This window comes from Oncorhynchus gorbuscha, linkage group LG15 (assembly GCF_021184085.1).
Source record: "Oncorhynchus gorbuscha isolate QuinsamMale2020 ecotype Even-year linkage group LG15, OgorEven_v1.0, whole genome shotgun sequence".
Taxonomy (NCBI): Eukaryota; Metazoa; Chordata; class Actinopteri; order Salmoniformes; family Salmonidae; genus Oncorhynchus; species Oncorhynchus gorbuscha.
In genome coordinates this window covers 52635895-52653386 of record NC_060187.1, presented here as the reverse complement: position 1 = coordinate 52653386, position 17492 = coordinate 52635895, and the positions used below count along the sequence as shown (strand labels likewise).

General features: G+C 50.8%; 1 protein-coding gene and 1 pseudogene across 5 annotated transcripts in view; one reads left to right on the top strand and one right to left on the bottom strand.

Moving 5' to 3' along the window:
- LOC123997480 (transcription factor HIVEP3-like) overlaps nt 1-17492 on the bottom strand; it is a 66605-nt gene that overhangs the window by 16251 nt on the left and 32862 nt on the right. For all 5 annotated transcript variants that reach the window (XM_046301759.1, XM_046301758.1, XM_046301761.1 and 2 more), the window contains 2 exons: nt 3343-8061; nt 2820-2959 (listed from right to left, as the gene is read on the bottom strand). In XM_046301759.1, the coding sequence (XP_046157715.1) occupies nt 2820-2959; nt 3343-7638 (4436 nt within the window). In that variant the 5' untranslated portion in view covers nt 7639-8061. The remainder of the gene's footprint in view (nt 1-2819; nt 2960-3342; nt 8062-17492) is intronic.
- On the top strand, nt 12056-12207 carry LOC123998384 (annotated as a pseudogene).

Below are 17492 nucleotides of genomic sequence, written 5' to 3'. Positions count from 1 at the left end.
GGAAGAGACTCCGAAGATTCAGTATTTCTGCAAGGAAGGACACCATTTTTTGTAGTCTACTTCGAGAACAAACTCTTGCATCTTTCACAGAAGAAAAAGAGAGCAAGAGCGAGAAGTGGCACAGTCAGGCATAGTTAGGCATGTCGGCCACCAGGCAGACAGTCAGAAGCGTGCAGGTAATCAAAATATGTAGGCTATAGGAATGAAACCCTGGCTGGCTGTTGATGTCACGAACAGGGTTTGGAGAGCCCTGTCCTAGGAAATAGATCACAAAGCAGGATCCCCGCTAAACCTTTTGGAAATAGCAAGTTCACTTTCTCATCCATAAACACGATCAAGTGCAAATATGGTTCAGCAGCTGAAATCAGCAGGATGGGGGGATTGCTATTAGGAAGGACGTCTACCATGGATGGATTGCTAAAATAATGATTATGATCACAATTCATTCATTTAAATATTATGGGGAGACCTATACATTTGGAAGCCAAGCACGAGGTATCAGTGTAGCCTATTATCGTCTGGACATGACGTTGAAATATCTGCAGGCTTCAGCCATAAGAGTCGATTCAATTCGAAAAATTAAGAATTACATGGGGCAGTTTTGAAAAACGAATCCTGTGTGAATTCCTCTGGAATAAGGCACATGCTAGGACAATAATTACAAAACCAACATATCTAGTAATAGCTGTCCGAAATAGGGCTAGAACATGGCAAAGAATAGCCTTATCAGCATAGAGTGCACCGCATCATCCCATGGGATCGGTCAAGGCGGCACACAGCAGAAATATCACTGAAATATTAGAGTTCCTACACATCACCTTTTATATTCAAACAGAATAACCTTTTCATTGGCAAATGGGCAGCAACATGCTCATGTCAGTCCTCTAGAATGCAAATGTAGTCTTCTTAGTAGGACTCAAACAATGAGGTGTATGTGTGTGCGCATCCGTTTCAGCGTGTTTTGGGAGTTGAGCAAGAGTCGACTCCTACGACTCCAATCACAGGAGTCGAAGTCGACTCCAAAAAACCTGGAGTCATGCACCACTATGTTAAACTCTCCTGTGCTGGTCCAGCCAGCCTTCCAGAAGCCGCTTTGTGGTGTCCACACGGTCCTAAATCCAACCAAACAGCCTACCCGTCCATTATGCGTGGGAATACTAGGGAACAGATGACCAAAATTAAAATCACCTGGAGCAGACATCCTTGTGATTTACATTCTTTCACCCCCCCCCCCAAATTAAAAAAGGTTTCATTGGGGAGCCAAGTAAAACAACTGCCAGTTGGGGAACCCTGATTTATAATATCCGCATGTATTAAAGACAATAACTTATTTTCATTATATTTAACAGATTCCTTCCCTTTATATTCCATTAGTGGAAAACTGTGATCATGCCCCCCAAAAAACATGCTAGCCTCTCACCATTACCAATAACAAGGGAGGTTAGTATTCTTTTTGGGGGGGGGCATGATATTTACTGTATGCCTCTAACTTTATCACTCGTCATTATTCATGATTATCCATAATCATGGTAGCATCCACATTAATGTAGATGTGCTCATAGCCAACTATATAGAATTATAATTTTTCAGATTTGATAATTATGACAAAGCAAGCTCTCTAAATTAGAAAATGATATATGGTGATTTATGGAAAGCTCTACTCCTGTATATTATTTTAGCTGGAATTATCATTCTTCACAAATGTTATAATAAATCAATGTATAAGTAACAATTTTACAAGAAATCATTATTAACATCCTAAAATACTGTCAATAATTAGACCACAGACAGCATTGTGTAAGCTTAATCACCCCCCCCCCCCCACATGCACTTCTTATGTTGTCCATCTGTCATTCGTTGTAAAAACCTCTCTATCACACATCTTTGTATCAACACCTATCCATTTGCATTTCTGTCTCCTCTTTCGCACACGTCCTTGTCTGTCATAAGGAAACAAAAAATGTCCAAGGCTTCCTTCTATTTTTCCCTCTCTCCACCATTTCCCCTCTGTCTTTCCCTTTCAATTCCATCTCTGTCACACTCTGTCTTTTACTGTGCTCTTGGCAGATCACTATCTGTTGGCTAGACTGTAGCAGCTGCCACAGGAAAGACAGCTTTGTGAGCTGCGCTCAGAGGCAACAGTGAGAGCAGATACTGCAGTGGGAAGACTGACACCCACAACTCGCAGCAATTAGCCTTGTTCAATGCCCACACCCAAATATTGCCTTTACTCAAGATACTTACAGTGACTTCTTTCCTACACATGTATGTACAGTACAGCAGCTAAACTTCAGTTGCTCTCGTGTCATTGAGAGGAAGGTATACAGATGCAAATGAGAATCTCAAAACAAAATCTGGAGGGATGCCTTCTGCTTGTCTGCTGCACTGCACAAATACCAACCCCATTCAACACATTCAGATCTACATTTTCTACCAGCTGTGAATGGGAAAGGCTCTGCTGTCGGTATAAATTAAGTCCCTGGGGGCTAGCTCACCTGTTTCTCTGTTGTTCTGGGAGACTGAAGTGTAAAACATTCTCCACTGTCACTGCCTTTTTTCCCTTCATAATGTGGCATTTATATTTTGAGACTCCGCATTTGGTGGCAGCTCTGTGCTGCCTGGTAAGGCTACCGTATCTGAATACAGTGACTCACATCTACTGTTTTGTTACATCTCTACTGACTTTGCCTTTGTCGGTCAGTAAAGTTGAATATCTGCATGATGATTTTTGCAGAAAAATCTATCTGCTCATAGAACAAATCCACTAGTATTAGCTGATCAGAAAAGTATGCAGTACTCCTGTGGCCTCTTTCTCTTACCCGCCCTCGAAGATTTGGACGCGGAGTGGTTCGCTCTGTTTGGAGGTGGAGGGCCCTTGCTCTTCCCTCTTCCCCTTCTTCTCAGGCTGCTGTGGTGGCTCCTTCACTTCGACGGGGGTGCTGGGTGGGATAGCATGTACCTACACTCAAAGACAGACACAGGCAAATTCACCAACGCACCCTGACATCGTGGTTGGCAATGATGATATACAGTACATTGGGACAACAATTAATGGGGGTGCTGGGTGGGATAGCATGTACCTACACTCAAAGACAGACAGGCAAATTCACCAACGCACCCTGACATCGTGGTTGGCAATGATGATATACAGTACATTGGAACAACAATTAATGTTTTGGTTGTAGTATGTAATCTAACAGCATAGTGTCTGGTAATTTCCAGCTGTGGAATTGTGGGGTATGCATTATACTATATAATTCATAACTAAAACTAAATCAGTGGTTTTGGTAGTTTTGGTCTAATTGTGTTTTCCAAGATATTGAATATTGCTGTTATATTTACCTCTGAAATGTAGGTCTTTCTGCTGCTGGAAGAGACCACCTTGCCTGTAGCAGGGGTTAGAGCTGTGGCCATGGTGTATGTCTCGGAGCTGTGCTTCTGCTTGGAGCTCAGCAGGGACAGGGCCAGCTTGGTGGACAGGCCTGGCAGGTTGGGGTTGTGCATGCTGACGCTCCAGGAGGTGTAAACGGAGGTTTGTGACTCCCTTTGAGCAGACGGGTTGGGCTTCACATAGTTCAAGTAGCACCAGCTGACTGAGGTGGTTGTGTGAAGGCTGGTATACGAGGGGGCTTTGGCTCGCTCTGGAGTCTGGGGTACAAAGGAAGCACTCACTCCCTGGCTCGCATTCTCCTCCCTCACCTTTTCTTTCTTAGGTTCACCCTTCCCTTGCATCTCCCTCTCTTCCCTGTGCCCCTCTGGGTCTCGTACCTTCTCTTCCTCCTCGACTTTCACAGTAACTACTCCTATCTGTGCCCTCTCCGGCTCTTTCTCTTCATCCTCACCTGCTTCAGGTTCTCCCCCAGTACCCCTATTTTCCTCTTCCTCTCGCACCTTCTCTTCCTCCTCTTCCTCCTTCACTCGTTTCTGCTGGCGCTGGGCCTCTGTGCTAAGCTCCAGACTGGCTGCAGGGGAGAGCATGCGTTTGCTCCCTCCAGCCCCCAGTGGCCCGTAGCCCTCCCTGGACACAGAGCCCAGCTCCAGGGGCAGAGACAGGGGCAGGTAGCTCTTGAAGTCCGGGGTGGGGATCTTCAGATAGGACCTCTGCAGCTTGTCCTGCTCCAGCTGGCCCATGATAACCATGGCCATGCAGCAGATTGGCTCCTGGGAGCGGGCTGATGCCAAGATCTGGGATAGGGTGGTGTACAGGGCACTGGCATAGGTGGTCATGTGGGTCTGGAGGCGCACTGGAACCACCAGTGACACGACTGGCGTCAGCTGCGCCAGGCACGTTGCGATGACAGGTGGGGGATAGAGGCAGGGTAGGGGGACTAAGGACTGAAGAGATGGGGAAGGGAGAACCACAGTGGAGGGTATGGGGGGCTGTGTGGGGAATTGGATGGTGAGCCCAGGGGAAACAGGGAGGTACACAGTCTCGCCAGCCCCGGTGGGGTTCTGCAGGGAGAGCAGAGCTGAGAAAGGATGGAGGGGCAGGCCTAAGCATTCTGCCACATGAAGCTGCCCTGGGTGGACTTGTATGGTTGGAGGAGAAGGGTGTTTGTGTAAGAAGGTTCTGTGAATGATGTGGGTGGAGAGGACATCTGAGATGGCAGTGGTGACAGGGTGGAGCTGGGCTATCTGGCCAATAGGGAACCGATCATGCCCAGTTGGTTGCATGGGGAATGGGGGTATCCGGGGCTGGTGGAACAGCTGCACAGTCTTCCCTATGGCCTCCGGGCTGAGCCTCGAGGTGCTGGCTTCAGCTGGGTGGAGGGCAAGGTGGCTGGTGTAGGACGGGCTCGGCTTGGGGCTCCCTGGTCTGCCCGAGTGGCTGGCCACGGCCCCTTCCTCGTGGTCTGACTCGCCCAGGGTGGCATGCTTCACCAGTAGGCACTTCCTCCTCTCCCTCCAGTCTGATGCAGACTGCTGCGGCGATAGGGACCCATAGTCAAAGGATTTGCTCCTCGTCTCCACAACCTTGTCCGTATGCTGTGGGCTGGCAGGGGCCTGCTCTGAGGCTGAGCGCCGCATCTCTCTTTGGGGTTGATATTGTTGGTGGGGGCCCGAGGGCACTGCTAGCATGTGGGAGCCCTGGGTGCAGCTGGAGCCCCAGGGGAAAGGCTCAGCAGGTTTTCCCCCCTTGCCTTCAAAGGAGGCAGATCGGCTGGGTGAGTGGGAAATGTTGCTCTCCTGGCTGGGGCTCCGGGGCCCCAGCGATACCGACTCAAAGCTGGACTCCCCGGAAGACTGTTCAACAGCCTCGGCTAGACGGAGACGCTTCTTCTTTGGTGGCAGCTTCTCGGCGGGGAGCTGAGCCATACTCTGGCTACGCTGAGGCCACTGGAACTCCTCCACCACTCTCTCTGGCTCCTTGGACGAGGATGCCGTCACCGTGGGTGACACCGACACCATATCAGCGTCAGGCTCCACCGTCACTAGGATCTCTGGCACTTGGATGTTGTGCTGACGGACCAGGCGGGACATGGAGGGTGATGATTTTGGCTGTGGCTGTTTTTGCAGTGTTGACTGGCTCTCCCTGATCCCCATAGACTCCTGGCTCTCCATGGACATACTTTCCTGCTTCTCGAAGGAGCTGGTGTGCTGGATGACAGAGATGCCCTTCCTGTCTTGCTGCTGCTGCTCAGCCTGTGAGAGAGCACCTGAAAAGGCTTCACTCTGCTCCACCAGGCTTGGCACTGCAGTGGTGAATGCGTGGCTGCAGGTCACAACAGCTGTAGGCCCGGGGCTAGGAGGATCCTCCTCCAGACTCTCCTCTTTCCTCCTCTTCCTCACTGCCATGGCCAGTGCCCGGAATTTATAGTGCGTCATCTGGGGACGGTCATCCCGGCATGCCCCATCCATCTCTCCTCTCTCCAGCTCCTTTATTGGCTGGCCTGTGCAAAGACCCCTGTGGGCCTCGTAACTCTCCCTTTGTTTACAGCGGACTCCGCAGGCCTTGCACTCATAGAGCCTTGGACATTTGCGTTGCTGCTGTTGCTGCTTCCTGGTTAGGCCACTTTCTGTTACTGTGTAGGAGGGGCCAGCCTCCTCCAGGCTGAGTTCAGCCCCGACGGGCATCTCGATGGCGGGCTGGCGCCTCAGCAAACGGTGCTGCCTGCCCACCCTCATCTCAGCCACCACGGCCTGCTGCTCATCAACGGAGTGGCTCAGACGACAGAAGCCCCAGGGAGAGGTGGTGGAGTGGTTTCCCTGGCCTGCTGAGGTGGGCATTGAGTGGCTTCTCAGCAGAGGCACTGAGGAGGAAGAGTTCTGGACCCCAGATGGGTCCACGTCTTGGACATGGGGAAAGAATGATTGGCCTGCCATACTGGGGCCTGGGCTTTCTCCCTTAGGCTCAAACATATAGGGGTCTTTGGGGCAGGAGAACTTGGGTAACTCCAGACTACTCTTCCTGGAGAGTGAGGAGCGCCTGGGCTTGACACTGTCGATCTCGCTGGTGTCCACTACCGTCTCGTTAATGGTGATGAGTTTGGTGATGTGCTCAATGACCTGCGTCTTGGGCACGCTAAAGGGCATGCTGCTCTTCTCCTCCATCCCTGGTGAAGAAGAGTGGGCGTGCTGCTGATGGGGACCGCGCTGCCCTCCAAGCCGTCCATACTTGCCCAAGATGATCTCGGCATACGTTTTGGCGGTGGGAGGGCTCACCTGGGAGTCAGCTCGGCTCATCTCAGTGCTCCTCGAAAGGGAGAAGTAGCCTGACTCTTGGCTGCCTTTACTGCTGGGGCCCAGTGAGGAGGAGGTGGAGGGAGGGTCTTCTGGGGAGGCCATGGGGCCACGCTTCCTCTCACTCAGCCTCATGGCCAGTCTCTGCTTCACAGCCTGGGAGTTGTCAGACCTCTGGCCCTCCTCTTGCTCTAACAGTGCCAAACTGCTGCTACTCTTCTGCTTGCTCAACCTCTCCTTCCTGTACTGACCCGACTCCTCCTCAGAGTCTGTGCTCTCCCCCTCTGTAGGCTCCTCGGGAACCTCTCCCGGGGCGCTCATCACAGGTCCGCTCAGGCTCAGCTCGTCCTGGCTGGACGCCAGGCCTGCCTTGATTCGGTGGGCGTGGGACTTGCGGTGCTTGTACAGGTTACTCTTGGTCTTGAAGGAGAAGCCACAGGGGACGCAGGGGTAAGGCCTCTCCCCTGTGTGAGAGCGGATGTGTTTCTGGAGAACGCTGGGTTTGGCACATGGACGGCCGCAGTAAGTGCACACATACTTCCCCGGTTTCTGGGGCTTCCTCTCACCTCTTTTAGACGGGCTGTCCTCTGGGGCTTCCTGACTGGGCTGGGACTGGACCCCCTGAGTTTTGTGGCCTTGGGTAGAGGAGGATTGTAGGGATGAGGTGGAGGGGGAGGAGATGCTGCCTCCTGAAGGACCTGGGGTGTCTGTTGAGAGCTGCCATGCTGCTGCTTGGGTCTTGTGCTGATGCTGAAGCCTGAGAAGCAGGTCGCTACGCTTGGGCTTGCAGTGGTGGAGGCGTCCCTGGCCAACGTGGACAGGGTAGGGGTTGGATGGCGGCTGCTGTGGCTGAGGTGGACGGGACCCTGTGGGGGACTCAGCGGCCTCAGCAGACAGAGGCTGCTGTTTCCTTCCGGATCGCTCACCATCAGCAGGATGGCTGTGCTCCGCTTCCATAGAGTGGGGAGGAGGCCTTACAGACACACAGGGAATGCCTCTGGGAGCAGTGTGCCACACAGCCTCATGAGGCTAGCCACAGTGCCGCAGAGATGCCTGGGACAAGGGAACATCTAATGGAGTACCTTTTTTATGAGCAGGCCAAAAGTCATTCAAGAGGATCAAATAAGACATAATTAAAAGGTGCCCCAGAGCAGCATAGAGGATGTAGGTAAACATAGATCCTCTCTCATCACGGAGTAAGCCTGTTCCCATCCGGCCTGAGCCATTGTGACAGGTCTTCACCGTGTACTGCGAGCTAGATGAGGGTTTGGCGTGGCATACTGGACCGTTCTGACACTGTGGTTCTGCTGAGTAGAAACCTCTGGGTCTTCTCTTGTTCGTCTTAGGCCATCACCGGTCAATCTAAGCAACTCACTGGATCTGCAGAAACAGAAATAAGCAGAAGTGAGTCACAGAGCTTAGGCAGACCTGACAAAATACACCTAGGCATTTGTTTCATCATTATTGGTTATGACTCGTGACACTATCAATGGCTAGGTGGCCAGTCCCTACAGACACCAAAAACAGACTGTTTGTCATGGGGTTAAGACCTAGTCAAAGCCCTGTGACCAAACACTGACTCTCACATTGATATTACTGCCACATATCATACCCTGACAAATAAGGCCACATTTCCTTGGCCTGATGAGTGGGGGAAGCGTTCTGGTGAATGCACCAATTTGTAAGTCGCTCTGGATAAGAGCGTCTGCTAAATGACTTAAATGTAATGTAAATGTTCTAATGATCACATTAGCGATGTAATTGCGGTAATACTGTTTTTGCTCTGATCTGTTCGTGCCCTACCTGTATGCTGAAGGGTCTCTGCCACATACAGAACATGTCTATTTCAGTGTACCTCTACCCTGTAATATTGGTTCGGTATGCAGAAATGTGCTCGAATGGTCTCAATGCACTAATGTGCAATATCCAACATAAAACCTCCTAGTTCCAAAAAGAGATCAGACACAGTGAGAGAGAAAAGTCTACCACACCACTGTGTATCTACCTCTGACTCCAAACCATCTGGCTAGAGCACAGTCTGCATGAGACACCACTGCTCTGAGATGGCCAAGCAAGGTCAACATCCAGGGCAGCAGCGCCAACAGAGGGGGTAAAAGTGTGACAATGTCATGGCACCAAGTCTAAACAAACGTTTGAAATTCAGCCCTATCTTCTTGTAATGAGTAAAAATGAGTTGACAGCAATGGGTGAAGTAGCTGAAGAGAGAAAAAAAAGACTGCAGGAAGATGAGGAAGTGCTCCCTTCTTTTATCAAGACATATCTGCTGTTATATTTCCCACATTAGGAGAAACCCAAGTCTCAACTCCACACACAGAAATCTTGTACCGCAGCCAATCAAAACACATTCTGGGAGCAAATGTCACTGAGCTGCCGTAGCCAACTGCTGACAGTCCGAGCTGAGGCCCATCCACTGACATCCATCATCATCATCAGAGCAGAGCCATCAACACACACTTCTCAGGATAGCTTACGCTCTTACTCTCGCTGCTCATGTGCATAGTGATCTTTGCATTTTAAACTGTGTTCTCCTCCCTACTGCAACAGGATATAAAGATATCCCTCCATAATCTCTGGTGTTCATAATAGGCCACACTATTAGGTAATCAGGTGCATAAGTATAACAATCGGTAAAAGTATGATAACATCTTAATATATAATACTTCAACAAGTTTTATTTTAAATCAATCGGGAGTAAATCATAATTTAGTCTGAATAGTATTTCAGAAGACAGCAAGACAGTGTCTCCTCCCACCTTCCCTGGGTAAGGCAAAAGCAGTGGAAGAGGCTGACAAGTTGACAGGGTGAGTGAGTGTGCGAGAGAGAGAGAGATAACTCTGAGAGGCTGTGTGGAGTCATTCAGTGTTCCAGCGGCTGGCTAAACAGGCCTAGCAGAAGACTAGTCTGACAGACTCCAGCTTGGGCAGCGGTGACAGGTTTTTTTAATGAGCCCGGGTTTCTCTCTTTCTCAATATGTTCCTGAAAAACACAGCACAGTCTGGGTTCATTACAATGTAAAATAAAACAGAAACACTCTTTCCTTTTTGGAAGTGAATTGACAGATTATCAGCTCCATTTCCACGTTCCCCCACATATGATGATCATCCATTTAGTCTGTTTCGCCAAACAGAAGTTAACTTTGTTTACAGCAGAGTACCATCAACAGTAGTGTGACGGCATTAAAATGAACTCAAATGCCTCACAGTAAGAGAGGTAGACAAGAAAATGTTCTGAGCTGTCCAGCTACATTGTGGTGTTAAGCCTTGGGAATTAGCTAGAATAGTTAGAAAGGGGATTGTTTTATACTGTAGCTAGGTCATGTACCAATGTGGTCTCTTCACACACAATTCCCAAGAAAGAAAAGTGAGTGTGAGAATACTACAGGAGTGTGAGACTGAGAAATAAAAAAGGCATGAGTGGGAGAGACAGGAAAAGACAGGTAAAGAGTGGGAAGATGAATGGGGAGAAAAAAGACCCCACTATGAAGGCAGAGTGCGTAGGAGGGCGATACATATTGTATTTTGAAATATCGAGAGAGAGAAAGAAAAAAGAAGAAAGGAAAGTGTCTTCCCCCTTCCTACTTGTGTTGTTTGAACTGAGCACACATTGGCCATCACAGTGTAAGGCTTAATAATCTCTGGCATAGTATTGATGCAACCTTTAAACAGAATGATTAGACGGTTTTAGGGTGGGGGAGAGCACCGTCTGAATTATGCATGGCAGTGTAGTCTAGACTCCAGCTCAGAGCAGGGAAACACACATTAGGGCTTTGCCAAGACGACAAGGGGAAAGCCTGCTAGAGTGAGCAAGCACATCATCATCTCTCATGCAAGCACACACATTTAAACAAGTATGCATACAGTACGTACGTGCACACACACATACATATACACACACATACATATACACACTCAAGCATGTGTACACACTCAAGCATGTGTACACACTCAAGCATGTGTACACACTCAAGCATGTGTACACACACACTAATGAATAGTAGTGGAGTCAACTCCTTGACCACAAGAGTCAGAGTTGACTCCAAAAATCCTGGAGTTATACAACAACAAAAAATTGCCTAGGCAGCTAGCTGACGTAGGCTACTGATTAGCTTTGAAAATTTGTCAGTAGATTGTCAGACAGCTCCATATGCATTGCTAATCAATCACCTAGTTCAATAGTGTGCGAGGACGCACACAGATGGTGCAGCTGTAGAACCTTTTGAGGATCTGGGGCTCCATGCCAAATCTTTTCAGTTTCCTGAGGGGGAAAAGGTGTTGAGGTGCCCTCTTCACAACTGTCTTGTTACGTTTGGACGCCAAGGAACTTGAAACTCTCCACCCGCTCCACTACAGCCCAGTTGATTTTAATGGGGGCCTGTTCGGCCCGCCTTTTCCTGTGGTCCACGATCAGCTCCTTTGGCTTGCTCACATTGAGGGAGAGGTTGTTGTCCTGGCACCACACTGCCAGTTCTCTGACCTCTTCCTTATAGGTCGTCTCATTGTTGTCGATGATCAGGCCTACCACTGTTGTGTCTTCAGCAAACTTAATAATGGTGTTGGAGTCGTGTTTGGCCACGCAGTCGTGGGTGAACAGGGAATACAGGAAGAAACAAGGTACAAACCGGTGCTACACGCGCAGCACACCGAGCGGCTCCGCTTGTGTCTACCCTTCACGGAGAGGGTGGGTAACCCGCTGAACCCCACTCATGATAGGGATTGGGGAATACAATTATTTCCCATGAACAAGGAATTCCCAGTAAGAGCGGATCATAAGCTCGTGTTGATTAAGTCCCTGGCCTTTGTACACACACCGCCCGTCGCTACTACTGATTGGATGTTTTAATGAGGTCCTCTGATCGGCCCTGAGGAGGTCGGTCACGGCCCTGATGGAGCGCCGAGAAGACGCTCAAACTTGACTATCTAGAGGAAGTAAAAGTCGTAACAAGGTTTTCGTTGGTGAACCTGCAGAAGGATCATTAACGGGTTGCCAGCCGTGGGCAGGTGCGTCAGCCGCATCCGAAGGCGATTGCCGTTGAAGCGGGTCTTTTCGCCTTGGTCTCCAACATTAAGCTGCTTGGGTTTCACCCAGGACCCTCGAACGGTTCAGGGAACCTAGCCAACCACTCTGCACCCCGGTGCAGGCGAGGGTTTAATGTCTCCCAGTCCATCGCGGTGGCGGCGCACCCGGATGCTTTTCATTCAACCTCAAACCTTTTTGCTCCGTGAACTGTGGCCTCTCACTCTGGTGAAGGACGGGCGGGGGAAAGGAGGGCAAACTCCCCAATCCCGCCTAGCCACTAGTCTCTGCGCAAAACAAAAAAACTAACGAGTACGACTTGTGGATCACTCGGCTCGTGGATGGATCACGGTGGATCCCTCGGCTTGTGTGTTGATGAAGTACGCAGCTAGCTGCCAGAAATAAAGTGAATTGCAGGACACATTGATCATCAACATTGAACGCACCTTGCGGCCCAAGGTTCCTCCTGGGGCTACGCCTGTCTGAGGGTTGCTTTGCCATCCCCAGAACCCCCCGTGTTTCCGCGGCTGGGGCAGTCGCAGGCCGCCACCGGTTCTCAGGGTAGCGCTCGGGGTTAGGTTTGGGCCGCTGAGCTCTGACCGCCGACCTGAACCGGATTGAAAAGGTGAGCCCGGGCGCCCAGCCACATTCCATTCACTTTGACTACGACCTCAGATCAGACGAGACAACCCCCTGAATTTAAACATACTACTAACTGGAGGAAAAGGGCTGGGGGCAAATGTGTCTACCGGTTTCGTCCATGCTCTTTACAGTGCCCCTTCTCCGTACTCGCCGCTTACCAGGCCGCATCATATCCCCCTGCGGGGGGGGGGGGGGGGCACAGGGTCCCCTGGCCCCGGCTGTCAACTGGGTCGGACTGTCCTCAGTGTGCACCCAACCGCATTGAGTCACCAGGACGGGGATCGGCTCCCGTAAACTGGCGCCAGGGGTCAGTGGCGATATCGGCAACCCACCGACCAATCTTGAAAAATGGACCAAGGAGTCTAACCCGCAAGTCAGAGCGCCTTCTCTGAACACACCCCGTGGCGCAATGAAAGTGAGGGTCGGTGCGCGCCGGCTGATGTGGGATCCCGGCCCTGTGGGGAACCAGTCTCACCCGCTACGTCAGGGAGGTGGAGCGTGAGCGTGTGCGATAGGACCTGAAAGATAGTGAACTATGCCTGGGCAGGGCAAAGCCAGAGGAAACTCTGGTGGAGGTCCATAGCAGTCCTGACGTGCAAATCGGTCGTCCGACCTGGGTATAGGGGCGAAAGACTAATCAATCCATGTAGTAGCTGGTTCCCTCCGAAGTTTCCCTCAGGATAGCTGACACTCGAAGTCTCACAGTTTTATCTGATTAGATGTCGTTTTGATGTCTTGGGGCCGAAAGCGATTGATTAGATGTCTTGGGAACGAAACGATCTCAACCTATTCTCAAACTTTAAATGGGTAAGAAGCCCGGCTCGCTGGCTTGGAGCCGACCGTGGAAGGTGAGCCGCTTAGTGGGCCACTTTTGTAAGCAGAACTGGCGCTGCGGGATGTACCTAATGCCGGGTTAAGGCGCCAGATGCCGATGATCATCAGACCCCAGAAAAGGTGTTGGTCGATATAGACAGCAGGACTGTGACCATGGAAGTCGGAATCCGCTAAGGACTGTGTAACAGCTCACCTGCCAAAACAACTAGCCCTGAAAATTGATGGCGCTGGAGCGTCGGACCCATACCCGGCCGTCACCGGCCACGGGAGCCGGGTTACACCGCGACAAATAGGAGGCCTGCCGCTGTGAGCACGGAATCCTAGGGCACGGGCCCGGGTGAAGCATCCGCCGGTGCAGATCTTGGTGGTAGTAGCAAATATTCAAATGAGAACTTTGAAGGCCGAAGTGGAGAAGGGTTTCATGTGAACAGCAGTTGAACATGGATCAGTTGGTCCTAAGAGATGGGCGACCCCCCCCCCCCGGGTCTCCAAGGTGAACAGCCTCTGGCATGTTAGAACAATGTAGGTAGGGGAAGTCAGCAAGTCAGATCTCGAGCCGCAGCTGGGGGAGCAGTTGCTCAGTCACCCTCGCCAACGTTGGAAGTTTGACCCATCTCGGGGGCTCTCTTGCATGGTCTCGCAAGGGGCTGCGTGCGGGGGTTCATCGGGGTGGTGTCTGCCAGTGGGCCAAAGGCAGACCGGTGAAGGATTGGGTCCGGTGGTTGGCGGCAGCGACTCTGGATGCGCGCCAGGCTCTTCTCGCTGATCTCCCCAGCTACGACGCTCGCCGGCCTCATTTGCGCGGGGTCTTTGGCAGGTCACCTCGGCCGGCACCTAGCAGCTGACTTAGAACTGGTTCGGACCAGGGGAATCCGACTGTGGAATTAAAACAAAGCATCGAGAATGCCCGAAGTGGGCAGAAGGGCAAAAGCTCGCTTGATCTCGATTTTCAGTATGAATACAAACCCGGAAAGCGGGGCCTGACCATCCTTCTGATTTTTGGGGTTTTAAGCAGGAGGTGTCAGTAAAGTTACCACAGGCTTGTGGCAGCCAAGCGTTCATTGCGACGTCGCTTTTTGATCCTTAGATGTCGGCTCTTCCTATCATTGTGAAGCAAAATTCACCAAGCCTTGGATTGTTAGTTAGTTTAGTTTTACCCTACTGATGATTTGTTGTTGCAATAGTAATCCTGCTCAGTACAAGAGGAACCGCAGGTTCAGACATTTGGTGTATGTGCTTGGCTGAGGAGCCAATGGTGTGAAGCTACCATCTGTGGTAGTAATGATACCGTAGCGCTGTTGATCTTCAGTTGGCCCGGGATAGCCTGCTTCTTTTGGCAGGTGAGTAGAGCCATTTGTGACGGGGTTGGGGTGTGGCCAGATGAGTTGCTGCTCCTCTCCTGATGCGCACCACATGTTTGTGGGGAACATGGTTCAAAATCACTGGTAGATTACCTGATTCTGGGTCAGGGTTTCGTATGTTGCAGAGCAGCTCACTCGCTGTGATCTATTGAAAGTCAGCCCTCGATCCAAGCTTTTGTTGGGGACGGAAAGAGAGAGAGAGGACAAGCAGACGAGCGAAGGAGGAGACCTGGGTTGAATGTTCCACCAGCACCTGGTAACCCATATGTGTGGACTTTGTCGCTGAGCAGAAAGCGGGTGGGTCACCAGGTGCACAGATGCTGTTTCAGGTTACCAGGTGCACGTGGTTCGTGACAGTGGTGCTATATACTTTAGTGTCTGAGGAGGGGTGCTTAAGTGTGGGTACCCCGGTTCGCCTGTTGGGCGAGGTTACGGAGGGGGGGTGAGAGAGAGAGAGAGGTGTTGACCCGGGTAGGGAGTGCAGGCCTAGTGGTCTGGAGGTCAGTAGTTCCATGGAGTAAGCTATACTCTCAGGCCCAGAGAGAGGGCTGAGGGCTTGTTGACCCGGGCAGGGAGTGTAGGCCCAGAGGCCGGTAGTTCCACTGTCCTTCAGGGGGGCAGAGCAGCCAGCCTCTGTGGAGGTTGGCTGCTCTGTCCCCCTTTTTGGGGGGGCCTACTGGACAAGGGCTGGCCCATTTCCCCCCATCAACACCTGGTAACCTGTTCAATCACCAGGTCCACAGCTGAATATAATAATTTTTCAGCAGCAGCTGAATATAATAATTTTTCAGCAGCGCTCTGTCATTGACTTACGCTGGGTTCCCAGGTGCTGGTAGTTAAAAACAGCTTAAAATACTCAGTGACGCCCCCTTGTGGACAATCCCAGGTTGGGGGTACTCCCATGGACCTCCAGCACCCCCCTGAAGCCATTAAGAGCAATCACAAAATTTTCACCTTGTAAGCCGCTCAAGCACCAGTTGCACGGCTGGACAAAAAAAGTGGACAAATTTTTCAAATAAAATATCAAATAAATTATATTTAAAAAATACTTTGAGGGGCTAGAGGTCCCACATTTTGACTGGTACCGTCTTTGGTGATGGGCTACAGTTCCGTGGTCAAACCGGAACTGGACCCACAGGAAGGCTCTCTCCCCGGCCCCTATACATTTTTTTCACCAACTTCAAACGCGATTTTCTATTATAAAATGTTATTGAAAAACGGTTTGGTTGGACTTGAACCTTGAGTTATTAACGGTTAAAGATGAAAACAGGGGTTGGGGGATTTGACCCCTAACGGTGGAGAAACACTGAAGCCCTGTGGGTGGCAGGGCTTATGTCGATAATGCGGCCTGTCCGGTAGTAGCCTCACTCAGCTCCAGGTTGACTAGACAGGAACCAGCGCGATTTCAGAAACCTGGGAACCATGTCCTAGAGATCCGGGGTCGGTGGCAAACTTCAAGACCCATGCGATTATGTAGAAATGGGCCATTTCAAGGGTTCTGGACCACGGTTTTAACGCTCCGAAAGTGATCCCCCCTTCGGCGACCGTTTGGTTGTCGTTTGCTCTTGAGCCCAGTTCCCAGCTTGGTTGCGGGAGGATATTGCGCTCTGTCCTTGGCAGCTGCTCCATCCCAATGTTCACCTTGCATGCATGGTTCATGCATGGGTCCGCTCTGTTGTCCAGCCAGTTTCATTCCTTCTGAACAATTGGCATCCGTTATCCAGGTCCCCCGTCGGCAGGATGGTTCCTCCCGCCCCACGTGGATTTGCCTCTATTGGTGGAGCCCCTTTCGGAGATGGTTTACTCTGTTTCTCCGATACGCTCCAGCCAGAGCCCCATCCAAGCGAGACCCAGCCGACCTGTCTGACCCAGTGGCCCTACATTGGTCAAACTGTGTTGTTGGCTCGGTTGTGCGGTTCCTACTAAAATCTCCAGCTTGACAAAGACCTCTCGAGCGGCGCCCCGGCTCCTGTGGAGTCGGCCACGGGCAGTGCAGGGCACCCTGCTGGGCACGCGGTTGATTGCACCAGGACCTTCTCACCTCACAGGGTAGACACGTGCCCCGGCCATTCTCCAGGGAAAGCCGGAGGTTGCGCAAATTACCCGTTCCCGACTCGGGGAGGTAGTGACTAAAAACAACAATACAGGACTCTTTCGAGGCCCTGTAATTGGAATGAGTACACTAAATCCTTTAACAAGGATCCATTGAAGGGCAACTCTGGTGCCATCAGCCATGGTAATTTCCCTTGGGCATTTCACAAGAATATTTTAATTAATCAATAACAAGTCTGAGGTTTTTTGTCCAGGTGAGAAAGGGCAGTGGAGTGCAATTGAGATGGCATCTTCTGTGGATCTGCTGGGGCGGTCAAAGCACTTCATGGCTACTGACATGAGTGCCACGGGGCGGTAATAATTGAGGCAGTTTACCTTCGCTTCCTTGAGTACATGTTTCTAGCAGAAACTGATTTAGGTTTCCCTGTATTAAAGTCCCGTACCACTAGGAGCGCCGCTTCAGGATGAGCATTTTCTTCCTTGCTTATGGCCTTATAGAGTTGGTTGAGAGCGGTCTTAGTGCCAGCTTCATTTTGTGGTGGTTAATAGCCGGCTATGAATAATACAGATGAGAACTCTCTTGGTAGAGAGAGGCGAGCAATACCTCGAGACTTCTTTAATATTAGACATTGCGCACCAGCTGTTATTGACAAAGACACACACCCCCACCCCTCGTCTTACCAAAGGTAGAGTCTCCTTTCTGCCGGTGCATGGAAAATTCCGCAAGCTCTATATTGTCTGTATCTTTGTTCAGCCACATCTTGGTGAAACATAAGATGTTACAGTTTTTAACCTCTAGCGTCGAGCAATCCCGTATCCGGGGGCGTAATCATAGCCTCAAGCTCATTACCATAACGCAACGTTAACTATTCATGAAAATCGCAAATG